Raw genomic sequence first — 16,919 nt, 5'->3', positions numbered from 1 at the left:
GTAAAAAAGCAAAAAAGTCAAATGAGCCATAGATTCATCAATAGTAGAAAGTATAGATAAACTGTGATATTACGACTTAAATGGCTGCTATATTTCAGTGAAAAATGAATGAACCACAGATAAAAGAATGAACATGGCTAAATCTCAGCAAAATTTAAAAAAATCCCTAATTAAAAAATGTTAGTGGGAGTCCATATAAACAAAGTTCAAAACAGACAAAAGGAAACTTTAAATCATTTATGAGTATAACAAATGTGGTAAAACTACAAAGAAATACAAAAGAATGAGCAAAACAAAATTCTTGGTAGTAGTTATTCCCTGAAGTCATGGGAATAACTTCATGAAGACTATCTTTGAAGGAGGCCTCAAAGTACCTGTAATGTTCTAATTTATACTAGGTTGGGGAGTTCATGGTACTTAATTATTATTTAAAATGTGTGGGTACATGTTGCACCTTTTGTATATATGATACATTTCATAACACAAATAAAAAAGCAAAGAATTTTGAGATGGAATATATAAGAATTACAAAACCAGCAGTAGCTATTTTGAGGAAATCAAATTATGTCTAATTTGAGCTAAATTGCACCCAGTGTGAAAATACACCAAGTTATTTAGTCTATTAAAAACCTAAGAGATGGGCGGCGCCTGTGGCTCAGTGAGTAGGGCGCCGGCCCCATATGCCGAGGGTGGCGGGTTCAAACCCAGCCCGGGCCAAACTGCAACCAAAAAATAGCCGGGCGTTGTGGCGGGTGCCTGTAGTCCCAGCTGCTCGGGAGGCTGAGGCAAGAGAATCGCGTAAGCCCGAGAGTTGGAAGTTGCTGTGAGCCGTGTGACGCCACGGCACTCTACCCAAGGGCGGTACAGTGAGACTCTGTCTCTACAAAAAAAAAGAAAAACCTAAGAGATGTAGAAACTGGTTCGTTTGTTCGACTTAAGTTTAATTTGGAGAACTGGCCTCAATAGTTGAATAACAATTCAAGAGTTCAAAATAGAGTCCATTCCAGCCATGCAGGGAGCAGCACTGATTTTTTTTTTTACTTGAATGCAGAACATTATTAATAACATTTAAGCACTTTGAATAAAATTACCTAATTATGTAATATCTACAAAACTAAATTTGCCCTTTCATCAAAATATTACTAACTTCTCAAAGAAATCATAAATTTTATGACAGTGAATTTAAAATTCAAGCTTACCTGTCATTCCATGACTTCTCATTCTTCCCATCTTGTATTCTGCTTTCAGAGATGGTAAAAGTGCTGCTCCAATGGCTATCCCATCTAACATGGCACTGAATTTAAGAACAATAGGCTTCTTTTCTAAGCCTTCTGGTAGCTGAGGAAATTCATTTGTTTCAATAGGAGTTTGATTAACGCTTGTTGGAGTTTTTTCAGAAGGTAGTGGGGTTGCAATATCTTCTTTTGCAGGCTGAGGGCTATAAAGGAAAAAGTAATTTAAAATAAACACATTAAAAGCTACAATTTATTGTATAAAATTTTTGATTTTTGGGCATGGTGGCTCTCACGCCTGTAATCCTAGCACTCTGGGAGGCCAAGGCAGGTGGATTACTTGAGCTCAGGAGTTCAAGACCAGCGTGAGCCAGAGTGACACTCTGTCTCTAAAAATAGCCAGGTATTACAGCAGGCATCTGTAGTCCCAGCTACTCAAGAGGCTGAGGCAAGAGGATCACTTGAGCCCAAGAGTTTGAGGTTGCTGTGAGCTATGACATTACAGCACTCTACCCAGGGTGACAATGTGAGACTCTGTCTCAAAATTAAAAAAAAAAAAAAATTATTGGATTTCGTAGTAAAAAACAGCAAATATACACTGTGAACAGATGATTTCTTCCCAACACATAAGATCATAATAAGTTTTCCTAAAAATAGCCCTTGAACCATGATGAACTAGAAAAAGTAGACAAGAAGCAGCAGTAAGAATATAAACTCCAGTATATATCCAGTCAATTCTGGTGTTATACTACCAAGGAAATTCATATCATTAACATGGAACTGGGATTTAAAGTCAGAATTTTCTGATTCCAACCTGTAGGACTTAACCATTATGCACTTTACTATTGACTGTAATAATCTTAATACTACTACTACTAATACTACTGTTAAGAATAATAACAACACCAACAATAAAAACAGCTATTTAAGTGGCAGTTATTATTAGTGCTTTGTGTATTTTATCTTATTTATCTCACAAAACCCTTTAAGCAGGTACTATTATCTCCACTTTGTTAATGAGGAAGCATAGCTAGAATGTGGTGAAACTAGGATTTGAATCCAGTCAGTCTAACTCCAGAGTCTGATTTTTTTGAACTAATACATTACCGACAATAGGAAAAATTTCTTAGAGAATTCTAAAACTAAGATCATGTACACATTCTAGATTCCATATTCCATTTACGACATATTTAAATTTTTACTACTTAGGACTTCAGCTATGATTTAATATTGTATTAAAATTAAAGCTCTACATAGAGGTGGAAAAAATCACTGCTTTAGGACACAATGAAAAAACATAACTAATGTTTTCCCGCCATTTCATAGGATGGGAAAAAGAAAACATAATAAGGCAAATTTTTTACCATTACATATATTTTTATTAGGTATAGCTTTTGGAGACCAAGAATAAGGCTTAGAATAATGCAGACACATGAACACAGATTACAGACATAGAGAATAAATGTTAATGTGCAAAGGTCTGGTTTACTGCCCTTTAAAATATTAATGTGGCATGGTCAAATGCTGTCATGAATCATAATATAATGTTATTATAAAGGACAGCACAAGAACACACAGGGGACATAAATGACTACTATTTCTTAAAACGTTTATAGTCATAATAAATTACAGTGAATTCAGAGTAAACAAAGATTGATACAGTCCTAGAATTCATCAATTTGCTTTTTATTATTATCTCTTACGATACAAATCTCTAGGATCTCTTAAGCTTTGTTTATATAATACAGAACACTGAAAATTGCATTTATGACATAGTACTTTAATCACACCCAATGTGACTCTCCCATGATAATGTTTGGGTACTCTCCATCTGTCCCACTATCCATAATGGTCAATTCTCAGAACTACCCCTTCATCTTCCTCTAAACTTTTGCTAACACAAAAGAATCCACTGAGGTATCATATGGACTCATAGAATGTGAACAAATAAAATAACTTACGCTGTAGAAGGTTGTCTGATGAGGTCTGAGATTTGTTTAGACAACTGGTGAGAACTTCGAACCATCATGCTGTGTAAGGTGGCAGGATGCTGAGGAATGTTGATGCTGATAGCCCCTACTTTAAACACAGCAGCATTGTTTGTCTTCAACCCTCTCTGGGCACTATAAAGGGCTTGAGATTTGGCAATACTACATTTCACTACAGTTCTATCAACAGAAAAGGAACATCATTAAAATATAGCCAAATAAAAAGAAATTTTGTGAAAGCATTGAGAGCAATGTAAATATTTTTAAATAATTTAAAGTTCAAGGAACTAAAATAACTTAAAAATTTTCATATGTTTAAATCATATGCTGAAGGGATATTGTTTTCTGACAATAGTAAAATACATTTTACATTGTTTGCACTGGATATTATTCCATGTCTTTAATAGAATTTATAGAAGAAAATATGTGCTCACATGTAAGTAAAACCATGTATACGAACACATTACATATATATTACATACGCACACGAAATCCTACTTTATTATTTTTTTGTGCCTATTTAGAACTTTTCTTTTCTAACTTATTTTAGGGATCTATAAACCACCAAAACAGGTAGACACTGAATCTGAAAAGAAAAAAAATTTCACTGTATTCCTTAAAATCTACGCAAGAAGTCAAAGAAATTATATTAACAATCACCCAGAATGTTCAAAAAATTGATAGGCAAGAAGCAATAAAGTAACTTGCATTTTCTACTTTTCATTTTCAGCTTATATTTTCAATGAGTGGCAAAGAAATAACAGAGTCTGAGCAAGGCCACTATTTATAATTAAGAATTAGTACATTTTACTAGTACAGACATAAAGCAAAGATACTATTTTTCTTCCTTTTTCTTTCCAGTGCCCAGAATAGTACCTAGAAGATAACAGGTACTCACCAAATATTTTGGAAATAAAAAAAGCAGAAAGAAGTAAAGCAGAACAATGACTCTCAACACTACAGCTGTGGAGTTCCACAGATAATATACAATAGGACATGTATGTAGAAGCTATGATACAACAGTCTTTGACATGTAAAATGGAAAGGTAATAAACCGCAACATTAAAGACCCACACAGTAAAAGGAAAGCTTTTAATATAAATGTTATCCTTCATAGGGACAAAAGATTCTTAACAAGTAGATTTGGCAAAATATATAAAAAGCAAATTTCATATTAACTACAGGTTAGTGTACATATGTTAATCTATGATTTGGCTATTTATTTATTGTCTCAATGATATAAAGAATCAATTCATCATACTTAACTTCTTTTAGAATATGCCTTGAGAGGCATAACAGTACTCTTTCAGAGGTCTTTATTATTTACTGACAGTGAAATCCAGATCATATATAAAATTCAAAAATGACTACTAGAGAACTATACTCCTTTCTTCTACAAGATATTTTTTTCAGAGCTGATCACTAATGGGGAAAGGGGTAGGAGATAGTCTATGGAACTGATCTAGTCAGCGGAAGGGCAGGCTCTGGAATCCCAATTATTTGCTGAATTTTGAATCTTTTCTAACATTATAATAATTAAAATCACCATTTACCAACAATGATATTTTGATTTTAGTTTTAACATGAGCCACAACATACCCAGATGGTGCTGAAATACAAATGGCTTTCTAGTTTTGAATAGCATCCATTTACTGAATGGAACGAAACACACATTTAGAAAAAAAATCTATCTTGCTACCACGGCAGTCCAGAAATTCCACACTTATTTTACTGTTTACCCTGTAGAAATCTGCCTAAATATTACTTTTGATTATATAAACACATATGCAACATTGGATTCTCAATTATATAATAAGAGTTGGGATGGACAATTAATAGGGCTGATAACTTCTATACTGTGCTATCTCCAGTGGACATTTTGATATTCAGGACTTTGCGGGCTCTGTATTGCCCAGCTTAAGAGAGTCCCATTCACACTGTCATCTATGTAAATAATGCCTACTTTAAACAGCAGCATTGTTTCTCTTCAACCCTGTCTGGGGATTATAGAGGGCTTGGGATTTGGTAATACTACATTTCACTACAATTCTATCAATAGAAAAGGAGGATCATTAAAATGTAGCCAAATAAAAGGAAATTTTGCAAAAGGATTGAGAGCAATATATATGTGTTGGACAACATGATGGTCCTACACTGATGAAACTAAACCAGAACTGTAGATCTGTCAATAAAGCAATAAACTCTCCCCATCTTAAAAATAGAATTAATAAGGTTGAGATGTGCAGATGCTTCCTTCTTAGTGTTATAATACTTATTTTTGCAATTAGTGAAGATTCATTAGCAAAGTCAAATTTTTTTATCTTTATGTTATCATATCAAAAATTAACGAACATTTGTGATCACAGAAACTATTATAGAAACATGTCTAAAAAAGCAAAAGTATCATATCAATGTACACAGCTATGATTTAATAAAAAAAAATAAAAAAGCAAAAGCAACACAAAACTACAGTATTACAACCTGTCAAAAACAACAAAACAAGGTACGAATTACCAAATGTTAGCCCTACCTGTCTTCTCCTTGAGTACCAGTAAGCTTCAATCTATAAAAGGTCTATATTAAAACTATAAAACAAAAACTACATACATTTACAGAAATGAAGATAACTAATATATATCTAAAACTACTAAATACTATGTTAATCACAAAGCCAAGAAAAAGAATGACATACAGAAACTCTTGTTTGGCTGTACTTGTAGGAGATGTAGGAAAATCCTCCAGTCTACAGATGAAGATTCGAGAGAAAGCAAGAAGACAAAAAGGAAGCAAATAAACATTCATGCAAAATTAGTTATAACATGACAAATCATCTGGAAGTCTTTTCTCATTTCTTTTTCTTAACATTTTCCTTCTAAGTACATTTTGAACTTTTTTTCCATTCCATTTCCTTTTAATTGCAATTGGAAATGAAATACTAAAGAATATATCCAAAATGCCCTAACACTACGATTAATGAATAACTTATTTTCAATAAAACAATTAAGGCATCTTTAGTTGGGGAAAGAAAAGGCAAGAAATATGAACTCTAGAAGGCCTTTTAAAAATATATTTCATAAATATTACATTTTGCGAGCTTAGAGACTATTTTAAGCCTTTCTCTTAAGAGATAATAGATAATGGAGATAAGAGTCTAAAAGGACAGAATAAATAAAGCACATAGAACGTCTAAAGAAATAAGTTTATTTTCTTAATATGTTAAAGTAGCCATAGTACTTTAAATGTCATGATCAGTGAAGACTTTCTGTACAGGCATTCTGATAAGGTGAAAGGAGTACAGATTCAGGCATCTCCTCTTACTGACTATACGATTTTAAGCATTTTAGGCAAATACATTGCCTAAATATTTATTGTTCTGGAAAGTGGGGATAAAATTACCTGAGGCGACAGCATTGTAGTGAAGATTAAGTAAAATAAATCTAGGTGAAGCTTCTGGCCCACAGCAGTCACTTATAAGATTGTAATTAACATATAATTATACCCACTCCCCCACACTGAATGAACAGAGAAAGATCTCATATCTCACAGACACTGGAATTTCCTGGTCTTTTTTGAAAAGACTGTTTAGGAAATGTGATCTGGATACTAGGCAGCTGTAATGAAATAAATACACAGTCTTTGGTTCTAGACTTATAGGTCCAAAGCAAGACTCAAACTTGAGAGTCTCCAGGAAGTCTTGAGAATGGGCTGGGGAGTTGCTGATTTTAACTAAAACTCATTGCAGAAAGCTAAGACCCATTTACAAACATCCATTTCAGGAAAAGTTCCCCAAGATATCCCTCACAATAGTCAGATTCTTAAAAAAGTATGGTTAGAGCTGTAATGTATCATACTTCTTAGTCAATACCATAACAAGTAATTTTTACAGTACTAAACCAGATCTACTTAGTAATTAGAATGATAAATGTATTATATAGTACAATAAGGGTATAACATTAACTTACTTAAAACAAAAAAGGTAAATTCTCAAAATCTGACCTAAATTATCAAACCAATTTTGTAGATGCAACATAAAACTGCTCCACTGAAAGGAAGTTAGAAATTATACTACCATTTAGTCAAATGGCTAAATTTATTGATAATTGATTAATGATCTGAATATTACGTATAGAGGTAATTATCAGGGAAATTTTGAACAGACGCAAGAAAAGAACTTACAAGGAAAAGTTAAGAACAAAGTGTCAAAACAAAATCATATAATATACTCATTATAAAAGGCTTACCTAAAAAAAAAAAAAAAAGGCTTACCTATACTATAAACAAGGATTTCATAGGCTATATTGTTAATTACATTAAATATTAAAAAAAAAAATGAAAAAGGTTCGAAAGCCAGTATAAATATGGATAATGGTTACTTAGTATAAAAGTCAGTCTATATTCTTTGCCTATAATTTTAACTATTTGAATTATGTGAACATTCCTCTCTTGTATGCTGAATTAAAATTGGCAATGTGATTTTTCTTGTTATATAATCTTACAATATATTGGAAGTCACTTGAGAGTGAGTAGGAGTAGGTAGTAAAACCAGTTTTAGGAAGAAAAAGTTTTTTTTCTAAAAACATTTTATTTAGTGATATTCTTAACGACAGAATCTCAAGGTATTTGAGAACTCAGATTGTAAGTCTCAAAACTCAGCAGATTTGGGTTCCCCCATAGAGTTTTAAGTTTTCTCTAAAACTATAAAAATAATTATAAGAAGATAATTAAAAAAAAAAAACACACTTACTGTATATTTGGTGTAATTCCCTCAAGCAGTACAATATTAACCCCACCAATATGAGCAGTGGCACATGTCTCAGTCATCTTTTGATGTAAAACATCTTAAATAAGAGAAAAAAATTATTTAAATTCTGGAAATAACCTAACTGCATATCATAATAAAATTTCATTTTACTCTTAATACATTGTGACAAAAGATAATTTTAAAGTTATGGTAAAATTTGTTCAACTATATCAAGTCTCCTTTTTAAAACATTTCTTTAAAATTTATTTCCCTGCATTCATACATACACATATATTACACATTAAAATTAGAATACTATAAAATATATATTTTAATATGTTATTAATGCATTAAATACTGTATTGACATTAAATAACCTAAGGGTATTTTAAATCTCAGAAATAATACTTAGTACAGAAAACCTGAGAAATTAAAAAAAATTTAAAAAAACAAGGAACCATATAAACTAGCACTCTTGGTCCACATAATTTCTGTGATTTTAATGGAGGATCTAAGTGGTTTATTAACAAAACCAAATGAAATTTCACATACCATTTTGGCTACATTTTCATCTACCATTTTTTCACATTAATAAATTCTGCAATATAATTTTTAATGGGTAAGTTGTGAACTGTCATATGGCTATAAAAATAATTTAACCAATTGTTTACTGCCAGACCAGCTACTTCTTTGTACAGACATCTTTTTACATTCTTTTATCTAGTTTTGTAGACTTGGAACTGCCGAGTCAACGAATAAATGTGCTTTTAAGCCTACCAGTAAAAACTATTAAAATTAACCTCAGAAGGGTTAAAACAATTTAAATCCATTTAGAAGAGACAAGATTCACTTCCTTCATTTTTACCAAAACTGGGTATTATTGTTCTTAAATTTTGATAAGCTAACAAATGAAAAAAGCTGGTAACTTTTAAAAACGATACAGTTGAACAAATTTTTTATGTCAACTTAGTCATCTGAACTTTTGTGTATTATTTGTATTTTTTGCCTATATTTCTAATAAGGGGTGATGTGTATATTCCTTACCAATTCATAATCCATCTAAATTCTTCAGAGAATTTCTTCAGTAGTATATAATTTTTTAATTTAAAATTAGCTTTTGAGTAAATAATACAAAATAAAATAGGAGAAGAAGGGTATTAATAAAAAGTACCTTTAAAATAACTTTTCATTGGACCTTAAATATTTGTTAATCATAAAGTTAATAAATAAATATTTAATAAATAAGTTTAAAATAAAGTTAATAAATAAATTATGATTTATAATTTCCTTTTCTTATATGATATAACCTGTCAGGTTATTTGTACAACCAGAAAGAACAGACACTGATATTATAGAGTCATCATTGCAGGAGAATCCCTGCAACATCAGTCTCATGTTGCTATATCCACTGATTCTAAGAAGCATTTTTTTTAACTTTATAAATTTTTTTTTCAGATAAATATAAGGATAAAAAAGCATTCATTATCATTTTTTTAATTTCAGGTACATGTGAGGGTACAACTAGGTCACCAATACTTGCATTTGTTAGGTAGAGTCCCTCGTCCTGCACTCAAAAGGTGTGCCATATACCCTTACGTTGTGCCCGTTAAGTGGGAGCACACAAATCCCTTTTCCCCCTCCCCACAACTTGAATTGAATGGAGTTTTTCTCTTTTATGGGCATGAACTTTCCCCAACACATTCTATAAAGCAAATATCACCCTGATACCAGGAAAAGACCCAACTCAAAAGAACCTCAGACCAATTTCACTAATGAATATAGATGCAAAACTACTCAATAAATCTTAGCCAATAGATTACAGCTACACAATAAAAAAATTATACATCTTGATCAAGTAAGTTTCATTCCAGGGATGCAGGCTGCTTTAACATATGCATAAACCCATAAATGTAATTCACCATATCAATAGAAGCAAAAACAAAAACTTTATGATCCTCTTAATAGATGCAGAAAAAGCATTTGGTAAAATTCAGCATCATGTTCTAACAAGAACCTTAAGATATAGGCATAGGTGGCAAACTGATTGAAGCCATCTACAACACAGCTAGCATCATACTGAATGGCGTAAAACTGAAAGTTTTTACACTTAGAAATGGAACAGACAAGGATGTTCTCTATTGCCACTGCTATTTATTCAACATAGTGCTGGAAGTTATAGCCAATGCAATCAGGCAAGAGAAGCATATAAAGGGCATCTAAATGGGGACACAGGAGGTCAAACTCTGGCTTTTGGCCAATGATATGATCTTACACTTAGAGAAACCCAGAGGCTCAATACAGACTCTGGAAGTCATTAAGAAATATAGTAATGTCTCAAGGTATAAAATCAATGTCCACAAATCAGTATGCCAATAATAGCCAAGTTGAGAAGCTAATCAAAGACACAATTCCCTTCACAGTAGCTTCAAAGAAAATGAAATACCTAGGAATATACCTAACAAAAAAGGTGAAGAACAAAGAGAACTATAAAACCCTAAGAAGAGAAATAGCTGAAGACATTAACAAATCGAAGAACATACCATGCTCATGGCTGGGAAGAATCAACATTGTGAAAATGTCTATATTACCCAAAGCAATCTACAGATTCAATGCAAACCCCATTAAAATACCAAAATCATACTTCGAAGAACTGGAAAAAATAGTTTTTTGTTTTGTCTGGAACCACAAAAACTCTGTACAGCCAAGGCTATACTTAGTAATAAAAACAAAGCCAGAAGCATCACTCTAGCAGACTTTAGGTTGTATTACAAGTCCACAGTGATCAAAACAGCATGGTATTGGCACAAAAACAGAGACACAGATATATGGAACCCAATAGAAAACCAAAAGATGAAATCAGTCTCTTATAGCCATCTGATATTTGATAAACAAAAGCATACACTGGGGAAAAGAATCCCTATTCAATAAATGGTGCTGGGAAAACTGGATAACCACATGTAAAAGACTGGAACTTACCTGTACCTCTCACCACTTACAAAAATTGACTCAAGATGGATAAAAGATTTAAATCTAAGACATGAAATGATAAAAATTGTAGAAGATAGTGTGGGAAAAACTCTTGAAGATGTCAGCTTAGGGAAAGATCTTGTGAAGAAGACATCAGTAGCAATTGCAAGAACAAAAATAAACAAATGGGACTTAATTAAATTGGAAAGCTTCTGCACAGCTAAGGATACAACAATTTAACGCAAATAGAGAACCTTCAGAATGGGAAAAATATTTGTATGTTATGAATCTGACAAAGGCTTAATAACCAGAATATATAGTTTTTTTTTTTTTTTTTTAATGTTAGCATCACTGTAACTGGAATGCATTTTACAATCAGTGGCATCTTGCTCTATCTGGCAACAAGATGGCAATATGCTTTCTTTGTGAAGCATAAAATAATAGTGCATCTTCAGATTGATAGTCTCCCAGGTTTGATAAAATGCCGTATGTTTTCATTAACCTAGGAAATATTATATCAACTAAAGGTATTTCTTTTTAAAGAGATACTGAAAGGAATATTGGGTTATATAATTTTTTTAATAGTAACAAAGAAAAGCATATTTTTCATAAATTTCCTTACTTTGGTAAAATTTTCAGCCATTATGGACATCAATACTAGTTGATATTAAAAGAAAAAAAATACATGTCACTGGATTTTAGGCACATTAGCTCAATATTTATGTGCCCAAATATTTTCATTAGATATCAAAGCTTCTCAATTCAGATATTCAATACATCCAAAGGTCTTGGTCCTAGTCTACTGAAAATTTGTCAAGTTCTGTTTTCTGAGGAAAAATTGCCAAGTAGGAATTTTAGAGATGCTCCATTAGTTTTCCTCTGTGGTATTAGAAAACTGTCATACCTTTCATTTTTTCCTTAAGTGTAAAACTGCCATGGATCCTCTTCAGTTCAGATTCCATTGTTAATCCACCAATATCTGCCTCCAGGTGTGTACGGTTCACCATGCCAATCCCAAACACTATTAAAGTAACATGCTGAGGTTCAGAAGTTACCAAGCTACGTTTCCTCTGTGTCTTAGTTAAGCTGTTGTTGTCTTGTTCATTCTCAAACACAACTTTACATGTTGGCTCTGTAGGGCTCCGAACTCCTTTATAAGTAAATAGAAACATACAGTTTTAGATATGAAAACTGGAAAATTGATGAACATTCTAAACCTCATCTTACCTTTCCTTTCTTCACATTCCCAACCAGTCCTCTCTTCCATCAAAATGATTTAATTATTTTTTAATATTTTCCCATGCTCCTACCAAAAGTAAATAGTAGTGCTAGATATTTTAAGTTCTCTGTCTGAATTCTTAAGAACATTACATTGTAATGGCTAAAGAAGATGGGAGATGGGGTGGCAGGATATCCAAATACCATTACGATTTTCTCTCCTTGTGGAGTGCCAGTTTCTTTGTATTTCAATTATCCACTTACAATATTAAGGAAATGATGAACAGCCTGCTGTCTTTTTTAGAATTATTTCTATTCTAAATAAAAATTTTAAAAACATAAAAATGTCTGTTACCTGTTGGTCCAAATGTTTCTGAAGATTTTTCTAATATTCCTGTTGGATCAGAGATAAGTGAATAGAAGTTAAGCAATTTGTACATATTCTGCCAGCACTCAGCTGAAGGCTCACTTTGCTCTGATACTGTAATTGAATCAGAGTCATCCATATGAATAGTCATGTGATCCACGACATCTTTGGAACCTTTCCTAGACACTTTGGAAGTTCTTCTTTCAGATCTTCCTAATGAATTTTTGTTGCGAGATTCTTTTTTGTTATTCTCATTGTTGGTTCGTTTGTTCTTTACATTATTTACTCTATTGCCACCATTGAGACTTCCTCTAGAACTGCGGCTAAAGTCAGATGAACGAAAATCCCGATGTTTTCTGGTTTTGAAGGTAGGTGTTGGAGAAGCAGATCCAGCTGTGTATCTGCTAAGTTTAATGTCAGTCTGAGTCGCTTTGATGTCATCTATCATTGTACTAAATTGATGAATAAGACGAACCAAAGCCATGTCTACATGCTGGCTTATTGACTGACAGGAAATAGTAAAGTTGCAGTGAAAGGTATTGTAATAACGCTTGTTGAGATCATGAAAGGAAAGGGCACTGGTAGAGTTCTGAGGGGTGCACACTGACTTTTCCATTACAACAGCACTGATGCTAAAAGTTTCCAACATTAATGCTGGTTTGAACTCAAGTGGAGGAAGATTCATGTGGCCTTGCCTAAAAAATGTAAAAGACAAAAAATGAAAAGGACGTTTTACTTCCTTTTATGCAAATCCATCCATAATTATTAATTTATAAGCAAAATAATCTCTAAAATGAAATGTAAGTCATTTAAATAATTTTGAGCAAAAGAACCAGTAGAATATGTTTTTCAGTCTTTTTACAAACTGAAAGATGGGCCTTAACTCTTCCATCTTGATCGTACTCTAAAACAGAATAAGTCAAAATTATGTTAGAAATGATTTCAGTGAAATGATAAAACATTTTTCTTACCATCTGATGGTAGAGTACTACAGTATTGAAATGTAAATTTACTTATAGATCAGTTAGGATACCTCCATTAACTATCTTCTTCCATGTGTAACTATACCTTTATTTTCTTCACGTTTATTATAATTTCATTTGCTATTAAAAAGGAAACCAGCTCAGGCACAATGGCTTATAACTGTAATCTTAGCACTCTGTAAGGCTGAGGCAGAAGAATTCTTCAGACCAAGAATTCAAGACCAGCCTGAGGAAGAACAAGACCTTATCTCTACTAAAATTAGCTGGACATCGTGACACACACCTGTGAGAATTGCTGGAGCCTAGGAATTTGGGGTTTCAGTAAACTGGGATGATGCCACTGCCCTCTAGCTTGTGCAGTGGAGAAAATAAGATTCTGTCTAAAAAAAAAAGGAAGGAAGGAAGGCCAGCCCTCATGGTATACTTTGCCAAGTTCAAAGTGGAAAGGAAAATCAACTGAAACCAAAACAAAAAATACACACCAAAAAAACTAAAATCTTTTTTTTTAAATTTTTACTTTCACATATACATGTGTTAATTAGGTTTCCATTTTTTTTTTTGCCTTCACAAAATTTAAAAGACTTAAAATTTAATAACAATAACAATGTTTAAGATAAGGATTAGAAACAAAAACCTTGTAAAGAATGAAGGAACATAAATACATTCAGAAAAGGAATCAGAATTCAGATTCAGAAAACTAAAATCTTAATATAAAAATTATTTTGGCAAATTTTCCTTCTTATCTGAAGATTTTTATATAAAAATACTTAGTCAATTTTAATATAAAAAGCAAAAAATTTCTCAAACTTCCATAAACCAACTACCAATAACAATAAACCTCATGCACCAAAACTATTAAAAGGTACTTTTCCCTTTTCCTTCCATGTATGCTATGAATGTATAGCTACTTGGATCAAACTAAACCTAGCAGCTTTTTCTGTAAATAAAGAAAAAAAATCAGAATCTGCTGCGATATTCTCCATTTACCTTAAAGAATTTATAATTATGGAACAGTAATTTCTTAATGCATACCAGTATTTCTTATTTAATAAGAAAAATACCACATTGTAATATAATTCATGTAAATGCACAAATTCACAGGAATTGCACAATAAATGCTAAACATGTGGTCAGAGGAAAAAAAATAGATTTTGATAATTAGAACAGATAGAAAACTCAAAAGAGATGAAAATAATCCAAAACAGCAAAAAGAAGAATCTAAAGCATGTAAAGGTGGCAAGAAAAGTCTTAAAGAGGGGTGACTCAAGTAAAGAAGAAAAAAATTGGGGACATGAGAAGAAGCAGTCATTCAAGGCAAAAGCAGCCAGACAGGTAAAGATCTGACATGGGCACTGTCGAGAAAAGCTTATAACCAAAATCTTAAAATATTCATCAAGTTCCTGATATGTACAACTATTTTCACAGGAGATAATAAAGACTTAAAGAAACTAATATTTATAGATTTACTGCATGCAGACTCTATGCTAAATGGTTTAGCAATTGCCCTGGCTTTATAATCTGGTAGGAGAGTTATACATGTTTGCATAAGAAACTTAAATTCAAAAGTAGTATACAATAAATAGCAGAATGAACAATGTGCTACAAAAACAAAACAAATCCAGACAAGACTGAAACTAATGACTAGGAAAAGTATAGTGTGGTGAAGGTCTCCAAATAAATAAGAGTTACAGGTAGAATTATAGAGAACTGAAAAATAAAAGCTAACCATGAATTAGCTGTAAGAATGTGGAACACCTCAGAGCTAGTGTGATAGTAGAAAGAGTAAAAGGAGTGTTAACTTTGCCTAGCTCAACCAAAGGCAATTAAGTTCAGAGAATCACTCAAACAACCCCTCCGGGAACATAAAAGGAGCAATGTGGTCAGATGATGGTCAAGTCCAGTGATTTTCAACCAGTGTGATATGGCACACTGCTATGAGAGAATCTTAGGTCATGCTACAGAATTTTTAAAGATCATCAATTAAATTATTTTCAAAAGAAGTTGAAAACATTCTTTTCACACTTTTTTTATCAACATAATTTAAGCATGATACAGAACTTTAATTATAGGTTTAAGCATGCTGTGAGATAAAAAGGTTGAAAAACACTGGTTTAGTCTGTGGCGGTATATTATGGCATTTACTAGGCCAATAAGTAAGGCTATAATTATAATCTAATTATATAAGCTAAATCTCCATATTTAACCTATTATATAAAAATTATAGTAGAACCTCTATAAGTTTGACCACCGAAGGGAATGTAACAAACTGGTCAACATACCAAAGTGCTCAACATAAGGACTAGGCTTACTATACTGATACCTATTTGTGGTGAATGTCTGGTCTATGAAAATTAGGTCAACATAAGGAGGTGGTTAATATTGAGAGGTGCTGTCAACTGTGGACGTTCTGCTATATAATGTAATATCTATACCTTAAAATTATATATATGAAGATTTATATACTTACTGTGTATGTATACATTTATATATACACATTTAATTATATTTAAAGAAAAAAGCCAGCTATTGCAAAAAGAAACACAAGTTTAGCTCAGATATTTTAACCTTAAATAGGAGGTATATGTAGGTATTAATGTTTTGAGTCTAGATTTGATGTTTCCAATATAAAAAAATTACAGTTACTGTGGTTAAATTAACAACAGTGCCCCAATAATATGATTCAATTTTTTTTAACTAAAATTTACTGTGAATAACTGCATAAAGTACAAACCTGCTGTTAGCTCATCAGTCCAAAAGTCACTACGTAAACAACAGGTGTACATTATGACCACTACTAATCACATCACTTGCACAGTTTGTCAGTAATAGTGTACATTTGTTATTCAGTTCACTCACAGACATATAGTTACTTATGTCACCTCCTTCTCTCCCAGTGATAAGTCCCCATGACATTTCACAAAAATAATAAAAAAGAAAGAATTGGACAACAAAGATGAAAATGCAGCAAATGCAAAAAAAAAAAAAAAGAATATAAGACACTCCCCACCCCCACCCTCACCCCCCAAAAAGAAAATGCAGCAAAGAAACAAAAAATGATACTGTAGGCATTAAAAATCAATTGTAAATGAAGTTATTGAAGCAACAGCTGACCATGACAAAGTTGATGCATCTACTATTTGAGACTCTAGATACACCAGTGGTGCTCAACCTTCCTAATGCTGCGACCCTTTAATACAGTCCCTGTGGGTCATGACCTACAGGTTGAGAACCACTGAGATATGCGGTCAGAAAAATTCAGTGAAGGGTCATTGACATAATAGAAAAGTGGCTCTGACAAAAGAGATGAAGGTGTCCCAAAAGAAATGATGCTGACAAAAATCTCCATAGGAAAAGGATATCCAAACGCTTCATATTGCAGAAAGTGCAAAGGATAAAACACTGAAATCTGAACCATGCTTACAA

General features: G+C 32.4%; 1 protein-coding gene across 3 annotated transcripts in view; it reads right to left on the bottom strand.

Moving 5' to 3' along the window:
- BLTP1 (bridge-like lipid transfer protein family member 1) overlaps positions 1 to 16,919 on the bottom strand; it is a 279,425-nt gene that overhangs the window by 100,792 nt on the left and 161,714 nt on the right. For all 3 annotated transcript variants that reach the window (XM_053574435.1, XM_053574509.1, XM_053574580.1), the window contains exons 47-52: positions 12,502 to 13,208; positions 11,833 to 12,078; positions 7,965 to 8,058; positions 5,913 to 5,963; positions 3,194 to 3,400; positions 1,200 to 1,438 (exon numbers count right to left, since the gene is read on the bottom strand). In XM_053574435.1, the coding sequence (XP_053430410.1) occupies positions 1,200 to 1,438; positions 3,194 to 3,400; positions 5,913 to 5,963; positions 7,965 to 8,058; positions 11,833 to 12,078; positions 12,502 to 13,208 (1,544 nt within the window). The remainder of the gene's footprint in view (positions 1 to 1,199; positions 1,439 to 3,193; positions 3,401 to 5,912; positions 5,964 to 7,964; positions 8,059 to 11,832; positions 12,079 to 12,501; positions 13,209 to 16,919) is intronic.

Source organism: Nycticebus coucang, chromosome 1 (assembly GCF_027406575.1).
Source record: "Nycticebus coucang isolate mNycCou1 chromosome 1, mNycCou1.pri, whole genome shotgun sequence".
NCBI classification, from domain to species: Eukaryota; Metazoa; Chordata; class Mammalia; order Primates; family Lorisidae; genus Nycticebus; species Nycticebus coucang.
Note: the sequence above shows the minus strand (reverse complement) of the source record. Positions and strands in the feature narration are given on the sequence as shown.